The sequence below is a fragment of the Falco cherrug genome, chromosome 5 (genome assembly GCF_023634085.1).
Source record: "Falco cherrug isolate bFalChe1 chromosome 5, bFalChe1.pri, whole genome shotgun sequence".
NCBI classification, from domain to species: Eukaryota; Metazoa; Chordata; class Aves; order Falconiformes; family Falconidae; genus Falco; species Falco cherrug.
In genome coordinates, this window is record NC_073701.1 from 49,362,312 (window position 1) to 49,382,217 (window position 19,906).

The 19,906-nt window shown below is 38.9% G+C and overlaps 2 protein-coding genes across 5 annotated transcripts; one reads left to right on the forward strand and one right to left on the reverse strand.

Annotated features, from left to right (window-relative positions):
• Window positions 1–121: 121 nt before the first annotated feature.
• On the reverse strand, window positions 122–9,758 carry DNAJB9 (DnaJ heat shock protein family (Hsp40) member B9). 2 transcript variants are annotated; one of them, XM_055712133.1, is made up of 3 exons: window positions 9,607–9,758; window positions 5,648–5,875; window positions 122–3,893 (listed from the first exon to the last, which is right to left on the reverse strand). In XM_055712133.1, the coding sequence occupies exons 2-3, from the start codon at window positions 5,862–5,864 to the stop codon at window positions 3,463–3,465; spliced, it is 648 nt and encodes a 215-aa protein (XP_055568108.1). In that variant the 5' UTR covers window positions 5,865–5,875; window positions 9,607–9,758; the 3' UTR covers window positions 122–3,462. The 2 variants fall into 2 exon arrangements, with proteins under 2 accessions (XP_055568108.1, XP_027668137.1); XM_027812336.2 differs by lacking the exon at window positions 9,607–9,758 and adding an exon at window positions 9,349–9,429.
• A 104-nt stretch (window positions 9,759–9,862) lies between these two features.
• On the forward strand, window positions 9,863–18,446 carry THAP5 (THAP domain containing 5). 3 transcript variants are annotated; one of them, XM_055712284.1, is made up of 4 exons: window positions 9,906–10,032; window positions 13,553–13,710; window positions 13,895–14,084; window positions 16,940–18,446. In XM_055712284.1, exons 3-4 carry the CDS (start codon window positions 13,941–13,943, stop codon window positions 17,906–17,908), a joined length of 1,113 nt encoding a protein of 370 aa, XP_055568259.1. In that variant the 5' UTR covers window positions 9,906–10,032; window positions 13,553–13,710; window positions 13,895–13,940; the 3' UTR covers window positions 17,909–18,446. The 3 variants fall into 3 exon arrangements, with proteins under 3 accessions (XP_055568258.1, XP_055568259.1, XP_027668170.1); XM_055712283.1 differs by lacking the exon at window positions 13,553–13,710 and having other exon boundaries at window positions 9,863–10,032; XM_027812369.2 differs by lacking the exons at window positions 9,906–10,032; window positions 13,553–13,710 and adding an exon at window positions 10,157–10,923.
• The last annotated feature ends 1,460 nt before the right edge of the window (window positions 18,447–19,906 follow it).

Genomic DNA, 19,906 nt, shown 5'->3' on the forward strand with positions numbered 1-19,906 from the left:
GGGAAAATATAGTGATCAAAATGTTCCATAAAACACAAGTGTCACACAACACACTTGAATTTGGCTTTGTCTACATCTTGAAGAGAAAAAAAAAAAAGAAAAAAAAGACATCACACACAAACAGTTGTCACATGTTTAATGTAATGGTACCCTAATTAAGTTTACAGTACTTTCATCTCCACTAGATACTGTGTTTCAAAAGCATAATGGGAAAAACAAACATGAAAGAAACCCACTAATTTTGGTAAAGTTACAGAAACTCAACCATTTGGAGTTACATATGCATAAATGCCTTTAAAAAATTAATTGTATTTTTCACCCTCACACAACAAAAAAATAGGTTTTGCTGGGTCTTTTCACAAGATAAGGAGATCAAAGATGGCACTTAAGCTTCTGAAGTCAGGGATGTCAGAAGGTTGTATCAAGACTTCCGCTGGCGAGCCTGCCATGAGGCGATCACTATAAATAGGAGAAGAATGTGCAAGAGCTATGAATAAGTGAGAAGTGCAACGTATTTTGCAAGCTTCTGTTCTGATAGCCATGAAACTGCAGACTGCTGGCGGAGGAAAGCCTGCCCAAATTTCTTCACCTGAAGCCTACTCAAAGCATACCAATCATAGAAAAATCATACGGATAGCCATACACTAGACTCTGCAATACTAATGGCAAGCTCTCCCTAAGATTTGACCTTGGATCAACAACCAAACCAAGCTGAAAGGTCACTTGGAGAAGCCACAGGAGTAATAGGAAGTATTTGTTGGTCTTCCTGTGACAAGCCATTAAGAGAACTAATATGGAAGCAGATAAAAATAGACTAGGCGGAAGTCTTTTTAAGGTACTATCAGCTAGAAAACTAGCAGGTCTATCATTTTATTATCCATTTCATACTTTTAACTTCAAAAATTAAGGCAAACAAGTACACTTTATATGAATAAAGTTTGAATCATGCTTAAAGAAGGGAAGCTAACCTAGAAACAGCCAAGAACCCTTAATTTTTACCTAAAAGTTTAGCCTAAAAGATGGTGAACTCATACAGTCACTCAAAACAGACTTAAGTCTTGGGGGCGGCTGTGTTTCCTACAATTTACAGTGCTCATTTTAGCTGTTATTCCTCTAACTCAAGATTAGGGAATGGACCCGAGTTCGTAACTGGAGAAAACTACCTTTGGAGAAGTCAAAGGTTTGCTTCTAGAAGAAACTTCAATATTCCTTCTCCCACGCTTAAGAACTGCTCATTCTGCTGTTTCCACATATAAGAAAATACTCACTAGATTAATAAAGGCATTAACATTTTACCTTTGCATCCTCCTTCTAGAGTTGCCTCTCACCTCTTAAGTTCCAGCAATCATACCTAAGTCACATTTGCTAATACTCTCTTACATTTCATACTAAAGACCACCTTTTGAAAGCTGATAAAGCATGAAAAATTCTCCTCAAATGCATCAGAAATGCCCTCTAAAAAAATTGGTATTTGTGAAAGTAATTCAGAACTTCAGGAATTTGTTCACTTGGATGCCCATATGATATTAATCAGGCAGATAACGTGATGCACAGGACTGATGTATGTTAAAAAATGCAGAAATCTACATGAATTAGAACTTTTGGTTGAATCATACATTAATTACACAGAAGAAACTAAAAATTTCTACTTGCACAGAAAAAGGGTGGAAATAAAACACACTCACTCCAGCACTTTTCCTACTATAAGAATATTGCACATTCCGATAATCTTGCACAAATTACTGGCTTTTTATAAAGACCATATATGAGGTATTAGTCTATTAATAAATAAAGAAGAACATGGAAAAGAAAAAGCACTTAATATAATGCAACAATCCATTCCAAGTATTTAGTGAATGAAAACTGAACAAGCAATAATATATACCCTTGAGGGGAAGGTTAAAGTTACTTAGCAAATAGGCAGCTTTCAAAATCCATTTTTGAAGCAAAGGATTAAACCTCTTTTGATAAAGATTTTAAGAACTCAAAGCCTATTTACAACTCTGCTGTTTAAAATGCTTGTTTTGCTCATCCAATCAATCTGAAAGGTAAATTCTTATCTCACAGTTCTAAAGGGACAGGAATAGGTGGGTGACAGTAAACTCTAAGGGGAACTTATTTAATATACTAAGCCTGTATTACTAGTGAAAAAATAAACCCAAACTTTTGGACTGACAGCAGTTCAAGTGTTCAGAAGTTTTGTTGTGGGTTGGTTTTTTGTTTTGGTTTGGTGTTTTTGTTGTTGTTGTTTGGTTTTTTGTTGTTTGGGGTTTTTTTAGTTTTAAACAGTTTATAGACAAGTTATGGGTTTCCATGGTGCTGAAACTGATACCCATTAGTACTGTCCTGATTAGCAAAGTAAGCACCACAAGGCATTAGATAAATACAATTGTAATTCTCAGGTTTATCTTGTGTTTATGGTAAGAATTTACCTTTCAAATCACAATGCTGAAAAATTCCTGCTGACAGGTAATAAGCCTGTCAATCTAAACACAATCTATCTGTATTTTATTTAGAACCTTCCAGAAACACTAGGAATCTGTAGGCAAGCTTATCTTAAGTTCACAAGAGCACAGAGGAGTATTTAAGTTCAATAAACTGAGCTATGGAAACTACACTGCACACATGGTAATATAATAAGCATAAAACGAAGAGTGTTTTCTATATTCTTCCAAACCTTGTTAAAGAGGTATTTGTATCTTGAAAGAAAAAAACCCAAAACCTTGTATGCACACAAAATTACATACATGAACATCCCTTAAATATGTCAAGGGTTATTCAAAACCTAAAATCTTTTCAGGCCAATGAAATCTGGCTATTTGGAAGTAAAAGCAATTCCTACATCATACTCCCAGGTGAAGCACAATCTTAACATATTCCCTCTCGTTATTTTCCAACTTCAAAAAGTTTTTTTTTTAATACATTTGCAATGCTGGACAAAGTAACTAAGACCCAGGTAAATCATATTTCTGGTATTTTGAGTAAATTAGATAACTTGCAGAGTAAGTCCCCATCAGGTAAAAACTGCAAGTGAAAATTTGGAAAGACATGATAAAAAAAAGCAGCACTTGAAAATTAAAGTATCTTCTCTGCTGCAATCCATGCACCAGTAACTCAAACAGTCCTGAATTGGCATATGAAAAAAATTATATTACATTTCTGAAATTAAAAATATATATCTTGTGTTGAAGTTCAACTTTAGAGAAAGTGTTAACTAAACAGAAATATATATGATTTTTTTCTGTCATATGAGATTATTTCTCTCCCATTCTAGGTAGTTACTGAGACACTTACTTCCCAAATGCCTGTTCTTTCTATTCTGAAGATTAGTTTCATCTACAATTTCTTTATAGCAGTTAAGTGTTTTTTAGAACAAACAGTCTGAAGAATTTTTCCATGTTAGCACAAAACCAAGAAATATTACGAAGATGTTGAAAGAAGAAAAGAGATGAAAAGGAAACATTATTGTCCAGAACAGTCCGTATATGTAGTAACCATGTTTCCTCGTCTCTGAGTGACAGTCCTACAGTGCTTGCTGGATCCGTGAAACCTGGTATCAGTTCGCACCGCATGTCGGTGTGCATTTTCAAAGTCACTAAACGAAAACATTTTTTCCATATTTTCAAACACATCATCAAACAGTCCACCTCCAAAGGAGAACTCTTGGAAAGAACGTCTTTGCCGATTGTGAGCTTCCCGATGACTTCGGAAGTGATTTTCAAAGTGCTTTTTTGACCGTGAGTTTTGACTAAAGAGGTCAAAGTCTTTGAACAGATCATCAAAGTTGAAATTAAATGACTGATGGAATGGGCTTCCACTATTTCCTTGTCCTCCGTGACGGCCAAACTGATCATATTCTCTTCGTTTATTCTCATCTGATAATGTTTCATATGCTATTTCCATTAAAAAAAAAGTTTCAAAAGTTTATTTACATTCCTATTTAAAACAAACAAAAAAATACACAAAGACAAAGAACAGCTTTCTTCCACTCCGTTAACAGGACAAATTTCAAGCAACATTCATTCAACACACAAGCCTAATCAAGCTCAGTATTTGTTCAACTTTCCCCAAACTAAAATAAGCTGTTTCAAAATAACTTTTTATTTATTATAATAAAAATAGCTATACTATGTGGGCAAATTATATCCTCAAAATTTAATATCCACAGTAATAAAACATAGTTTAACTAGCAATAAAGATTAGTGTTTATATTTGAAAGAAAACAGCAATGATACATGACAATCAGAAAGACTGAAGGAGGAAGGCAGAGCTCCTAACTCATCCTAACAAAATTAATTGCCTGCTGCATTCCTGTCAAAGAAACACAGTGAAATGTCTTCAAAACTACTCGCCAGCCAGCTAGTGAGTTCCAACTACACTGCAGTTACAACTAGCCACAAGATAAATATCAAGGAGATAAAGGGAATTAATTTCTCCTATGTCCAAATTACCATTTTTTCAAAAGTTCAATAGTAAACCTATATTTTGTGATTGGACATACCTGAAATGGAATTAGGTTTTCATCCGACCTTTGATCCAGAACTACAGCTACTAGTGTTCCAAGGTACAAACAGATAATATGCCTGTTCTGGTAACATTAAGAATTTTAAACACTTCCATTTTCTTATCTGTCAAAGGCTTGCAATTATTCTATATATTCAATGCTGACTTAAAGAGTTCCCAGTTCCTCCTGCAATAGGAGCTAACAACTGCAGTAAGTATCTAAAAAGACTGTCCCTCCCTTTCATTACATTAATGACAACCTTTCTTTCAAAAGAGTTCTTCTGCAGACAAGAAGGTAAAACCCAGAAATATTATTACCCTAGTTAGAACGACACTAATAGATGCACGTTGTAACAATATGGGGAGCAGAAGTAGGAGCACCTTATTTTTCAGCAAGTCGTCTTCTGTGTTTGATTATTTGCTTCCATCATTACGTTTTATCATAGAACACTTATGAGTGGTGCATTCCTAGGCTCACAGGATAATTCAGAAGTTGGAAGTGACCTCAGAAGGTCTTTAACCTTCTCAGAAGTAGGGTCAGTTACCAGACTAGGTTACACAGGGCTTTATCCACTCACTTCTGGAATATCTCCAAGGTTGGAGACTGCAGAACCTCTCTAAGCACCTGTTCCAACACTAGCCTATCCTCAAGGTGAAAAATATTTTCCTTATAATGACTCTGAACCTCTTTCACTTGTTGTCTCTTGTACTCCCCCCATGAACCACTGAAGCACCCTGTCGCGTCTTTTTTATAATCTCCCCGTAGTTACTGGAAGGTTGTTGTTAGGTCCCCCTGAAGCTCTAGTAATCCTGAGCTACATCTTACTAGACAGATCAAAAGATAAGAATTAACCTCCCAGGGCTAAAGCTGTCCTACTGCCAAGTGTATTTTGTGCCAAGAGGCATAAACCAAAAAGCCTAAGAAGCAGGAATACATAAACTGTGTAAAAGGCCTATGTGCAAGGACACAAGAACAAGTCAGATACCAATATTGGACATTTGACAGCACAGAAGTAGAATTAAGGAAAAAAATAATATCTGTTTTCACGGAATAAGACATAAAAGGAGTATAACAAGTTATCACATTTGCTCACAGGTTTAAGTCATGTATAGAATTATTAAGACTAAGGTTAGCATATATTACCTTCAGCAATTTCTCTAAATTTCGCTTCTGCACCAGGACTCTTATTTTTGTCTGGGTGGTACTTCATAGCCAGCTTGTGAAATGCCTTCTTGATCTGGCGGTCCGATGCATTTTTTGGAACTCCTAAGATATCGTAATAGCTCTCTGTGGCCAGTATTAATTCAGTTATCATTAAAATGCAGAGAGCAAATGTGAAGACAGATTGAGTAGTGGCCATTTCTCTGGTTCCTAGAACAAAACCAAAATATACTTGAAGAGCTAGTTATTCACATTCCACAACTTATAGACACAACCATAAGCCAGAAGAGGAAGACCTGTAAGTTTCAGGAGTCACTCAGTGACAGACATGTAAGCCCACTGTTTCACACATCAAACTCCATTCCCCTAGTTTCATAATCAGTATATGTAAATTAAAAATCCACAAATTCATAGTTCATACGCATCACATGCGCACTTCCATGTTCATCTTTGTTTTACACCTATTCTTAACTGTACATTCTCCCACAGAGCCGCTAAATATACAATACGTATCACTGTGTCAAACAGTTCATGCTGGCATACCTGAACTATAGTTTTAAACTAATCCTTGAGTTCTAGGACCATAAACACAGCAGCTCTAAATTAAGTGCAGATTGCAAACACCTACTCAATACTGAAAACCAATTGACTAGTTACCTTGTGCAGTAACAAGAGCCTGAAAACACAACTGGCCTAGAAACCAACTGTGAGTGCAGGAAGACAAGACTTGCATGCTCATGCTCAGCTTCTCAAGGTCATTTAACTGACCTAACATGAACATGATAAAAAGTAAAACACTCATTTAGAGTACAGAGTTCAGTCAAGTAGGGCACATTTTCCTTTACAATGGGCTGGGCTTTTGTATTAGATTGTACTATAAAAACACCTACCATAACTTTGATATCAAAGAATTCAGCTGATAAGTACCATTGCATATAAAGGTTTACATATGAAGCTCTCAACATCTAAACTGAACTCAAAAAAGGAGTCTTCTACACAAGACAAGCAGCTTCAACAATAATTAAAATTGTGCCTTTTTTTCAGCAATGTATTTGTCAAAAAGTTGTATCTTGAAACAAATTGATGCTGGAACTCAGGGGAAAAGCTGTGGCATAAATTAAGTCATAAAAAACATAGCCACATGATCTCTCATGATTTTTTTCCGAGGACAAAGTGAGCCCTTCCTACCAGAAGAAAATATTGAATGATTTTCCAAGGCCTGTGCATGTATTTAAAACACAGAGTACAGAAACATGAATGTTCGAAGACAGAATGCTGGCTGTCATCTAACCAGCAGAATGTATGACAAGGCCCTGAGCATGCCAGAAGTAACGCGTCCCCTTGACCAGCTTACACTGATTTGAGTATACCGTACAACTCGGAGAGATGAATGGTATTACCTTCCTGAAAGCTGAATAAGCTAACCTTACAGTCTGAGGACCATTAGTTAGAATACTTTTAGACAGTATGAGGCCCAAACGTTCGTCACAGATTTCAAAACCTTTGGATACCAGGTACATACGACAATTAAGCCTTTAACAGAAGTCCATATCCTCTAAAGAAAATTAAATCCCAAGCACCAAAAATGGGAAAAAAACCCCAATTTCTAACAGTTAAGTCAGGGGGCTAAAGTAAATGTTGTGAGGCAAAAGCAAAAAGCTCATAAAATTAACGTACCCGTGCCCTCTTAAGCATTTATTTGGCTAGCAGCCTGCATGGTATCAAGTGTTAAGGAACAGCAGTTGAAACAAATCGTATTTTGGTCAGCGTACTTAGATACCAAACAGACAGTTCTTTTTGGTATTCTTCATGCATGATAACAGACATATTTTTAGTACATGCCTTTTCAAGGTTTTTACCCGTATTTTCTCGCACCTCTTCACAAACCTGAAACTTTGCTGGGCACTAGGAACTACACACATGTATATCCTTCCACACTTTCAGAACTTTATTCCCTTATGTGCTTTACAGATACAGACTTAGGCCTGTCTTTATCTCACCCATAATATCGTTTTTATTTTACTTCATTACCTCACACCTGCATCATGCTAGTATAATCACCTGCTGCATTCTCTAACGGCTAACTTCCTTCTACTATTATTGAACAATGAAAAGCTAAAAAAAAAAAAGTGAGTAGTTTATGCCCTTCATTAAGAGCCAAATCCTCTTTTGTAACATCCAAGTTAATTGAAGCCCAAGAACATCAAGTCACTCCTTCAAAGTTTTGTGCTCTGCCTAACCTTCTCAACTTCTATTATTCTTGATAATGAATTACACCGAAGTTTTCCTTTTTCTACAGTTTTACATTAGGTTTTCTGTAACACAGTTCTATGCTATACTTCCCCCAGTTTTAACTAGATTTCTAAACCATACTTAAAAAAAAATATAATCAGTACTTAAGTTTCACTATTTTTTAAAATAATGTAGATTTAATGCTGCCCTTGAACAACTCAATGAAACGTAAATGAAAATCAAGTACAAACAGAACTCCAATATAAACAGAATTTTAAATTTATAACATGATCAGAAAGACATATTGTCATATTTTGACACTATCATCAATTATTCAATTTACATTTTTGAAAACACTTATTTTATTATGCTGTCAGCATCTTAACTGCTGCTACCATTAACTAATCTGTTAAATGCCTGACCGCTGCCCTGCCACCCCTAATTACTTTCACAACCCCTTTCAAAATCAAGTCTCTTAAACACACTTATTCTGCTTATGCCTCTTCTCCCTCGGTTTCTCAGTCAAAAATGGACAGATAAGTTTCACTTTCCAGGCTATGTACAGTAGTTACTTCAAACACATTACAAAATGCATTAATTCTGTATACTTCTTGACATTCAGCTCATGCCACAAAACGTCTTTCCTAACAATTATAAAGAACTACATTTTATTTAGGTACATCTAGGAATAAAGTTAGAGATTTTATTAACACAGATCAACTATTTAACTCTGTTGAATAAGTTGTTACAGTTCTCAACTACAACAGCTTATAGTGTAAGTAGTATACTGTCTAACGACGATCAAAAATATAATAGAGGTGATAATCAGTTCTTTACCAGTCTATCAACATTTATCAATAGCTGCATGCTGAAGTGATGCTTAAGGATGATGTACTAGGAATAAAATCTGTCACTCATAGAAAATAAGACTCTACGTCCATCTTGCAATGCAAATGCCCGATTCCATCCCTCTTTAAAAGTAATTAACAAAGATCTTAAGAAATGCTTATATCCACGAAGTCTCATACTCAGAAAATCCACAGCATCACTACTGCTCTGACTGCAGGAATTGCAATGCACTATCCAGTGGGATCACGACGTCATATGATTATTTTTACGCGCTATTTATTAGCAGTAAGAAAGTTACCAAGTCCTCCAATGCTTCTCATATCACGACTAACTGGATGAGTAAGCAAGTCTCCTAGTTCACAGCTAACTACAGGAGTCTGTCAAAGTCCAGGGCTCGTATTTTTCTTGGCTTCCTATACTGACCGGAAAGCAAATCTAGAAGGCTCCTGCATCTTCTGGAGATCAAGGAAACGAAACAGAGCCTCCCCGGCGTCATCCTCCCTTGCCAGACCCCTCTGAACCTCGCCAGAGCCGTACCACAAAGCGAGGCCGAGCCAGAGCTCGACAAACGATACCAGCGACACTAAGCGACGCTGCCCTACCTCCAAGTCGAACAGGCTTGCAAAAGACCACAGCAGACGGGCCTAGCGAGAAGGGAGAGCCCAAAGGGCAAATAAAGGCACCAGACCGAGTCCGTGTGTGTCCTCCCTTTCCCACACCGCCCCCAGCTCCCCTCCCCCAGCCGCCACAGCACCTCCTAACCGCTCCGGCCCCACCGCGTCCGCTTTCCCTCATCAGCATCCCTCCACCTTCCCCAAGACCCTCCACAGCAGCCCCAGCCCTTCCGTGCCGCCCCTCACCTCGGCCCTCGCTCGCCGCCGCCAGCACAGAGGCCGCTGCCCCTCAGCGCCCCGCGCACCGCTCCCGCCCCACCGCCGCCAGCGCTCGCGCAGAGCTTCCCCCGCGCCCCGACTGCGATTTCTACACGAAGCGCTGCGCCATTGGCCGCTCAGCCCCACGTGACGCCGCGCACGCGAGCGGCAGCCGCCGCAGCTGCCGCCGCGGGGCGGGGCTTCCCCCCCCCCCCCCGGCACAAGGGGCGGCGGGCGGAGGCGGGGCTGTTGCCGCCGTGTCTCTTGTCCGCCGCGTCCCCACTGCTACCGCGTGGTGGTTCCGCCCCGCGCCGGGCTGCGGAGCACCGCCATGCCGCGGTACTGCGCCGCGTCCTGCTGCAAGAACCGAGGGGGCCAAAGCGCCAGGGACCAGCGCAAGCTGAGCTTCTACCCGTGAGTGGCTGGGGGGGGGGGGGGGCGGGGATAGAGGCCTGGGAGGGGGGGGGTGGGGGGGTGGCCCTAGGGATGGTGAACGCCGAAGGGGCCGGCTCCGAGTCCGGCGAGGCCCGCAGCGGCCCCTCAGGAGCTGCGGGGGTACATGGCCGAGGGACTAACTTCTGGGGCTGGTAGTCGCCGAGGCGCTGAGGGGAGGTGGCGCCCTCCTGTCTGCGGGAGAGGGGAAGGGAAAGGTGTGGGGAGAAAGGGTCGGCAGGCCGGGTGTTTAGTCCCCCCCACTCCCACCCCCCGCGAAGGGGCAGGTACTTGCGGGGGGTGGGGCGGGAGTGCTGCGGCGCCGAAGGGCTATTGAATAGACGCAGCCGATTAATGAAGTGAAGAGCTAAGAGATTCGACTAAGAAATAAAATTTGCGCTTCTAATCAGAGGCTGTGTGGCTGTTAGAGCTGAGTAGCACCGGTCACCCCGTGTATTTGGAGCGCGGCCGGCGCTGTGCAGGGGGTTAGCAGGGCGGGCGCGAGTGGGGCAGTGGCTCAGTGGTGAGGGAGCTGCGTGTCCTGTGGCTGACAGCTTGCAAGCTGAGGGGAGGGCAACAGAGCAGGAAAGGAAACATATACTGTTTCTTTAAAATGAAATATTCCCACTAGAATTGTCGTGCCTTCGCTGCGAACAGAGGCATTGCGGGTTTGTTTGGAAGCAGCTGAGCTGGCTGGAAGCTGCCTGGCTCGGTTGCCAAAACACGGTTTATGGTGGCCGCGTAGTATTCCCCGGCCACCCAACTGGTTGGTCACCGGCCCAGGCCCGCAGTGACCTCTGCGCTGTTGGCAGTTGTGTGGTTGTTGATTCCCAGAAGGGTGGGTTTCACAACCCCGAGAGGAGCACAGTGCAGGTAACTAAATATTAATGCATTTCTGTTGAATAAAAGCATGATACGCATTTGTCAACAAGAGGAATTTTGTAGCATTTAAGAAAAATGTGAAGAAATTTTATGACTAGCCTCAAAATCTGTTTTAGTAAAATGTATGCCTCAAACTAAGTTTTGTTTTAGTTGCTGATTAGTCTTTGTTATTCCAAGATCAGGAAGGGTATGTAGGAAGACCCACAGGAAGACTGCCTTGAAAGGGATTTTAGTTTAGATTGAAGGAAAGCTTTTTTCCCAGCATGCCTTTAATATGTGATTCATCATAAAACAATCACGAAAATGTGGGGAAATAATTTTTTTATATTGCTTTAGAGAATGTGCCACATGGATGATCAAAACAAGTTTCAGTGCTGATAAATATTCATATTCACATAAATGGCATTGGTATAAAGATGATTGCAAAAACACAGCTGTCTTATCTAGCCATTGAATTGTGCTGCATGGCGAGTATAATGGTCCTGTAGAAAGGGTGCTGAGACTTGATTTATAGAGCTCTCCTGGCCTACATTAGCAACTACTACTGACATGAATTGCAAGTTTTATTCTGTTGCCTCTTACCATCCCAAAGAAGTCCTTTGGTGCTCTGTGAGTTTGGGTCTGAGACCCTTCTGAAATTTTTAATTGTAATCTAATCTCAACTGGCCTAAGTACGCTTCTTCGTTTTGTTTCTACACCGCTCTGACTTGTGCAGTGGGGGCAACTGCTGAGTAAATTCTGTCCACTTCTTTCCATTTGTGTGTGTGTGTGTGTTATGTTCACACCAGAGAACAGATTCTGTTGATGAATAAGGGGGACTATTGAAGCAGGAGCAGGTTTTGGCAAAGTTGCCCTTAAGCTAAAATAATACATTTTGCTGTCAGACGTTGTCACTACAGACTATTTTGTTTTCCATCTGAAACTGGCTGACTGGAGAAAGCAGTGAGTGCTATGTTCCAAGGGTAACAGCAGTGGAAGCAAATGTTCTCAAGACCTTCCTGGACAGGGTGTAACATCCCAGGCTAAGCTCTGTTGCTCCTAGGGCATGCTTGTAATATATGTAACGCTGCTGTTGGGCGTACACGAAGTAGTCAGGATTTGAAAAGCCTGAACCTCTAACCTGCCCTTCACAGGTTATTCTTTTCTTGCCAGCATGTTTCCTTTCATTCCTGCAGATACTCAGAGCCAGATGCATCAAAACCTTACTCAGTTTCCTTGGTAATTTGAAAACTTGACTGGCAGTGAATTCAAGATTGGGGTAGGGGTGAAGATAGGCACCTTTATCCTGTGAATCTCAGGTGTCTTTCTCTGAAAATGAGCTGAGTTTGCAATTTTGGAACGCTGTGGGCTTGCTTAAGAGTCATTGCCCTGTATGGCTTTTGGAAGAAGCCTACAGCTTCAGGGATTTGAAGGTGGGATCTAGGGCTTGCCGAGAAGTTGCCTGACGGGTGCCTTTCATAGTATTCAGGTGACACTCCAGGCTCTCTCCCCAGCTTCTGTTGTGTTGGAATACCTCACTGCAGAACGATTTTTTTGTGTGCATGAAAGTTCCATAAATATATAGTAATAAGCACAACCAAAGGAACTGATTGTTAATTAAAAGGAAAAAAGAGCTAATGGAAGACAAATGGCATTAGGAATGCTCCATTTCTATTTAGCAAGTAACACAAAATGGCTTTTGTAAAGAGGCTGTAGGCACTTATTCACATCTGGATGTTCCGTTGTCCATCATACAGCCAACAGTGAATACTTTTTACATCCTACAGTTACAATCAGAACAGGTTTAATGACTACATGAATCTGTCTCTTACAGTATCATGTATACAAAACAGATGTATTTTTTTAATTTTCGTGATTCTGAAGAATGTTGTTTTCTTAACGGTAGTCATTTAACACTGCTCAGTATTCAAGTTATGTTTCATGTATCATATGTGGTTATATGCTAGAGTTAAAATAAACTTGATATGCACCAGAGAAATCTTAAGCACGTTTCAAATACCTAGATATCTGTCTGACAAGAAATGAGAGCCAAGAGTGGTCTGAATGTACATGTTGCCATTACCATAACTGCTTGACTGTATATGCATCATGATGAGCCTTTCATTTCCCTTTGCATTTGCAATTCAATAAGTAAACTGCATATATTCACCCATGTTCTTTTACTTTAGTTCTTTTTCCTGTGAAATTTGTCTGACTGCATATATTTTCAAAACCAATTTAATTTTTTTCTATGAATGTCTATACTCTTCGTTTGCCTTTTCAAATAGGTTAGATGGTTGAAAAGTTTGTTGTAGATTACATAAATTGTGTGGGCTCTTAGCACTGAAAGAAAGCTTTATTGCTGAAACACAAAATATAGAAATGCTTTGCATTTGCATGTATTTACTTTTTGAACAAAATTTAATTCCTGTATTGGAAATAGTCACTCTTCAAAATTACCAGAAAAACTGAAGTATGAGATGTATTAAAAGGTACTCTGTTAAACAAAAAACAGTAACAAAAGATTTTGTTACTAGTTGTGTCTAGTAAGACAAAAAAGCCCCACAAATACTATTTCTAAAATGAGGGCCAGACCTAACTTTTGAAAATTAAGTCAGAGTATTTAATCTTATTTCAGCAGAACTGCTTTCTGAGCAAGTGTTGCGGGATCAAACCTTTCAAAACATCTTGGCCATGTGTTCTGAAACTCTCGACTAGCAGAAATCAACAGAAATTCTGCTGTGAACTCTAGAGCAAATATCTAACTAGAAATAATTTGGATAATTATTGGATTAACATGTAAGTGACATCCTGATTAGTATTTAAATTTTTTTAAAGGATTATTTTAATTGTCTCTTAAGGAAAGACTACCTTGTAAGGAGCAATGAGATATTCTTTGTTTAAAAAGAAGAAAGAACGGAGAAAAAAATAACAGTTTTTTTGTTTGTGTTTTTTTTTTGTTTTTTCAACTGCTTTAAAAAAGATTTCCACTTCATGATAAAGAGAGACTGGAGAAATGGTTACGGAATATGAAACGAGATGCATGGACTCCAAGTAAGCACCAGCTTCTATGCAGTGATCATTTTACCCCTGATTCCCTTGATGTGCGATGGGGTATACGATACTTGAAACATACTGCTGTACCAACAATTTTCGCTTCCCCAGATGATGAGGTAATGTGTTCTTATCTTTCTTATTGTAGTACAAAGCTAATCAACTATTGATGTAATACGGATGTTCTAATTATCTGTAATACATCCATATTTTATTTTAAAAATTGAATTCCTGTCCATCAAAACATTTTGTCAGCAGGACTGACACAATATGAGTATGTGATTCCATAGTGTAAAGGAAGACAACATCCCATACTTTGCCTGGAGTTCAGTATCTTTTTTTATCTGGAAGCTACAGAAGCTTTTCCTGTGCAATTACTCTTACTTATATTTTAATGTTCTTTTAAGGCTTTTTATTAACTGTACATTAATATTGGCTTTGGAATGTTTTAGTTTCAAACTACTCATTTCTCTTTCTTGTCCCTAACCTCTCTGACACCTAAGAGCTCAGGAGAGTAGGCTGCTAAACATAGCCCACAAAGACTACATCTTGTCTTTGTTGTGGTTTAACTCCAGATGGCAACTAAGTACCAGCTAGCCACTCGCTCACTCCCCCACTCCCTCAGCAGGATGGGGAGGAAAATCAGTGGAAAAAAGGGAAAACTTGAAGGCTGAGGTAAGAATAATTTAATAATCAGAATGAAATAAAAACTGTAGTAATAATAAGGATGAGAGGGAAGGGAGAGGAATAAAAGCCAAAGGGAATGGAACAAAAACCCAAGTGATGCACAGTACAATTGCTCACCACCTGCTGACCAACACCCAGCCAGTCCCCAAGCAACAATCAACAGTTCCTGGCCAACTCACCCTGGTTTCTATACTGATCATGATATTCTATGGGATGGAATATCCCTTTGGCTAGTTTGGGTCAGCTGTCCTGGCTGCGTCCCCTCCCAATTTCCAGTGCCCCTCCAGCCTTCTCATTGGCAGGGCCTGAGAAACTGAAGAGCCCTTGACTTAGTGTAAACATTACCCAGCGACAACTAAAAACATGAGTGTGCCACCAGCATTGTTCTCATGCTAAATCCAAAAGACAGCACTGCACCAGCTATTATGAAGAAAATTCTATCCCAGCCAAAACCAGGACATCTTTCACAGATTTGTACTATTGTTTACATCAAAATACTGTGCTACACAGGCACCTAATCTTGATCAAAGATATATCAAAACTATATTTGCATATATTTCACCACCATCTTGCTTTATGTATCTTAGAGCAAGTGAAGAGTATCTTCTCAGAAACGCTTAATGATTCTTCAGGAAACATTTCATATTATTTCTTCTTCCAAATGAAGAATGTTTGTGATACAAGAGCAGTATTAGTTGCCTGCATTTCAATATTGGTAACCATTCTACACTAGTTTGCAAGGATTTTTATTTTGAAGACTGTCATAAGAGTGTGAGGGCAGGGGCTTATGGAGAAGGAAGCTTTTCAATGAAAGTAAAGGTCTGTCTTCCAGCAGCTCAATCCTGAGGGGTGTTTTGGTGCCTTTCGTTCAGCCTTAATGGCAGTCCTGATAGGCAAGGATTTGGGGAACATTTCCCTGATATATTTCGTAAGAGATTTCTCTAGGTAAAAGATTTAGTCTGAGAAGGCTTTTTTCAGCTGCTGGTAGAATGGAGAAAAGGAAATACTTAATTCTCTCAAAATCCCCAAGATTGATGTGGTATTAAGTGTTACCTCTGAAAAGATAAAGATAACAAATGTATTAAAAAAATAGGATTCATTTTTTTCAGTCCGTTTAAGACTGAAGTTTCATATACAATTGAATTACAAGGTTTAATATATTTTGGATGCTTCAGACTACATACGTACTTATGAATATACACTTTGAAATGATCTTTTGCATCATCATCTGTTTTTTCAGCCTGGACTCTTCTTTGCCCCCTGTTTTGGTTTGGGGTTTGTTTGGTTTTTTTTGCTTGGCCTGTATTTAGTTCACAAAGCTAAAGTTACTCTTGTTCTGTTTGGTTGTTCAGGGCAGTTTTGGTTTTGTTTTTTAGTCCACAGGCCTAACATGAGTACAAGTTCCACAGGTTGGTTTCTTCATAATCAAGCCTACTAGAAAAAAATAAGGCACTCACTATTAGTGTATTTTTATTTCACTGACAAACGTACTAAAAAGCTTGTTTGGATACTGATCTTAACATCTATGTGGTGATGTAGTTTATGTGGAGGAAGGGAAAAGAAGGTGGCTAAAAAAGGATAAGCTTCAAATTGTCCCTCTTTCAGTAATAATTTCTGTTTAAAGTCCTGTGTAAATTGTATCCTGCTGCTAAGATTTCTGTCCATCCAAAAAAAAAAGTTCTCCATTCTTATGCATTACAAAGATTAGTTGTCAGAACTTAATTGCTTATTTAAAAATCAGCCTATGTGATTGTGCATGAGTACATTTCACTATTCAGCAAGCCTGTGTTCATAATCTTTTTTTATTAAATTTCCTGTGGGGTAGACAGCATGACTAAGAATTTCCTATATCTTTCTAAAACAACACTGTTACTGCATCGTTAATGCAAAAGTCTGGTACTGTTGATATTTAACAGACATATATTTAATACAGTATTTCAGGTGGTAATAAGGGATGTTAGCCTTTGTCAGACAGATTTCTCTTGAAGTGCTTTTAAAATTACATTGTCTTGTGTAAATTGGTAAAGTTCCGTAGGGTTTGAAAATGGAGGGGTGGGGGGGATGTCTTAACTGCCTTTAGAGATTTAAAATGCTATTTCAACAGTTAGGACCTAAAGCAAAGTTATGGAACATACACCAGAGACCTGAAAATTCAAGTAATTTTTAAAGAGTGCTCATGTAAATTATCCTTTATGCAGTACCATAGTGTAGAATGAGATTTGCTTCATATATTTTTACGCTCAAGTGATTTCCTAGTTACAATGTTTGGGGTTTTTTTTTCCTCCAGGAGAAAGATTTTTCTCAGAACAGCCCACAGGAGCTAAAGACAAAAGACACAGAAGAAACAAATACAAAGGTCGTGTCAGAGAAAGCATCTGTATCACTTGAACCCTGTACGCCAAAGAAAAATCCTGTAAGTGCAGAAAATGTAGGTGAAGAAGCAGAAGTAGTTTGCTCAGCTGTTTTGAGTAAACCTTTACAAATTCAAAACCTGCAACTTCAAAACAGAGAAGGCTTTCAGGCAGACAGTGTTGCTCTTGATAGTTCATCTAAGCAGCATATACATCAACCTAATCCTGTTTTAATGGCAGCAGCAGTTCAAAGCATGGAAGCTACCAGTGTTTGCTCTTCTGTAGAGGATCCAGTAGGTTGTACAGCTACAGTTTTGCAATTTACAGACCCTGACTACATTAATTCATCTCTGAAACTGAAAAATGCTTTAGGTTCAATTACTGACTATGCAGTTGAAAATCCTGACTCTCATGTGGTAGGTTGCTCGCTTGAAGTACAACCAACAAGTGAAAATGCAGTTTTACTGAGTACAGTCACACAAACTATTGAACAGTTCAGCGGAAGTGAAGAATCTGTCATCGCTATTATTGTGCCAGCTGAGAGTCCAGAAGACCCTGAAATAGTAAATACTACTTTCCTGCCTATTAAGCAAGAGTTTCTTGACACAGAGGAGACAGAAACAGATAAACCTGTCTATATGAATGCATATGGTGGAAGTGAAGTATTACAAACTGAGCATTCATACTGCAAACAAGACATAGACAGAGATCACCTTTGGCAAAAAATTTCAAAGCTGCACTCTAAGATAACTCTACTTGAAATGCAGGAGATAAAAACTTTGGGGAGACTCAGATCCTTGGAAGCTCTTATTGGACAACTGAAGCAAGAAAACCTGCTTTCTGAAGAAAAGTTGAAGATTGTAGAAAACTGCTTTACAACACTCGAGGTGACTATGTTACAGTAAAGGCTTTCAATGATTGTTCTAATATATCTTTTTAGCCTCTTTGACAGTCCTTTTGGACAAAATAACTTCTGTATCAGTCGTGGTATTTTAGACATCTAATGCAGATTGTGTGAATAGCAAATATTCTTTAAAATGTTAAATCAATCACTACCAAAGCTAGGTGGAAGAACATTGCCTATAAAACGTGACTTGCAAGTAAGCTTTAACAAAACTTTAACGTGTTTAGATTTTTTTAAAAAGTATATTAATTTAATCAATAAAGATAAGTTAAACCTTTCTAGCTGCAGGCTCCCCTGAAACATGCAACTCCAGCATTTGGGGCAGCAGTAGAATGGACAGAATAAGCATCTGCGATGGACAATTATGAACTTGTTTTTTTAAAAAAAGTGTCTTAATGCTCTTTTAAATGAGTAATGAGGTGTGTAATACACATTGTCCAGTAAGAACGCAATTACTCTTTCATCTTCTGTTTATCTAATATTTGTTCTGGTAGTTTTTTGTACACTTTGACCTTATTAAAATTGTTTCTGCAGTAAAAGGTGTTGCTTTTCATTTAGTTCTACAAACAAAAATTATTTTAAGAATATTGTTACAGTGAACAGGTCCATAGCTTTTTTTTTGTTTCATTGATTCAGCTGAAATGGAAAGAACCATACTAAATAGTGGTGTTTTTGTTGGTTAGTAAGAGGGAAAGCTCTAACTATTCAGTGAGTGCTATCTACTCAGCATTGATCATCTTGCAGTCTGGGTTGTGTATATACCGTTAATACACTGCAGAAGATAATTCTTTGCAGAGAAAATTGCTAGGGAAAGTAGCAGAATCTGGGTCACTATTTTTGTATGTCTTACTCTTCAAGAAATGGAATTGCAAGAGTAGAAATCTGTTCCCCTGTATTGATTATTTTTTTTTTTTTTTTTTTTTAAACTCTCTAGTGCACAGGATGCCACTGCAGTAGAAAGGTACTGACGGTTCATTTTGAGGGAAGTTAGCTTGCTTAAATGCTTTCTGTTTCTGTGTTCTGTTCAGATCAGGAGTTCCTTGTACTAGTACTGGATCATCTAGTCCAACTGTACATCACAGTTGGACTAGGTGATCGTTGGTAGTCCCTTTCAACTGACCTAGTCTGTTCTATTCTGCCATGATTCAATTACTTGAGGGGCTTGGATGTATTTTCCAATATTAAAAAGTGTGTCCCCACTACCACCACCACCAGCTCAGTCTAGGACTGGAGCAAATGGGTTCCTTTGCAGTCTGTTAACCTGTGTTCTCCATCAGAAACATTCTGAAGTGTTCTGATAATCTTTTCATAAGGAACTGAGGATCAAGCAACAGTGATTTCAAAGCTGGCCTCTAACTAGATAAACTGCAAACTAGTCAAATGTCAGAACATTTTTGAGGCTCAGAGTAGTAGCTGCCTAGATATTGGTCTGCTAAAGCAAAGTGCTGTAAGAGGTTAGTCTGTATCAGTAACCACTGCAGTAAGCTTGTTTTGTCCTTCAACTTGTTAACTTCTTTTAGGCTCGAAGCACAGGATATGTTTGGGAAAACTCCTGAAGAAGATAAAGGTCAGCTGTAATATGATCAATTATTTACCAGGACTCTGTGACCAGCTCAGTTCTTCCCCTCTTGTTACAGAGTACTGTCCCTGTAACAAAAGAACACACCTGTTCTGCCTTGTGTGCTCTGAAATTACAAGAATTGTCCTGTATTCTCTAGAAACGTTGCTAGTATGCAAAGTCCAATTTTGTTGGACAGCTAACATTGTCCAGGTGGCCTCTCTGAACTGCGTATTTTTTATTTTTTAAAAAAGAGATCTAAAGTGATTTACAAAATTATATACTAAGTTGTTACGTGATTTGGCGATTTTAGAAATTTCATTAATGTCACTACAAATTCTTTGCTAACACTATATTGTAAGACTGACCACCCAGTTCAAAAGTCCACTATAGGTCTTGAATGGCAATGAAAGCTCAGACATGAGCTCTATTCCAAAATGT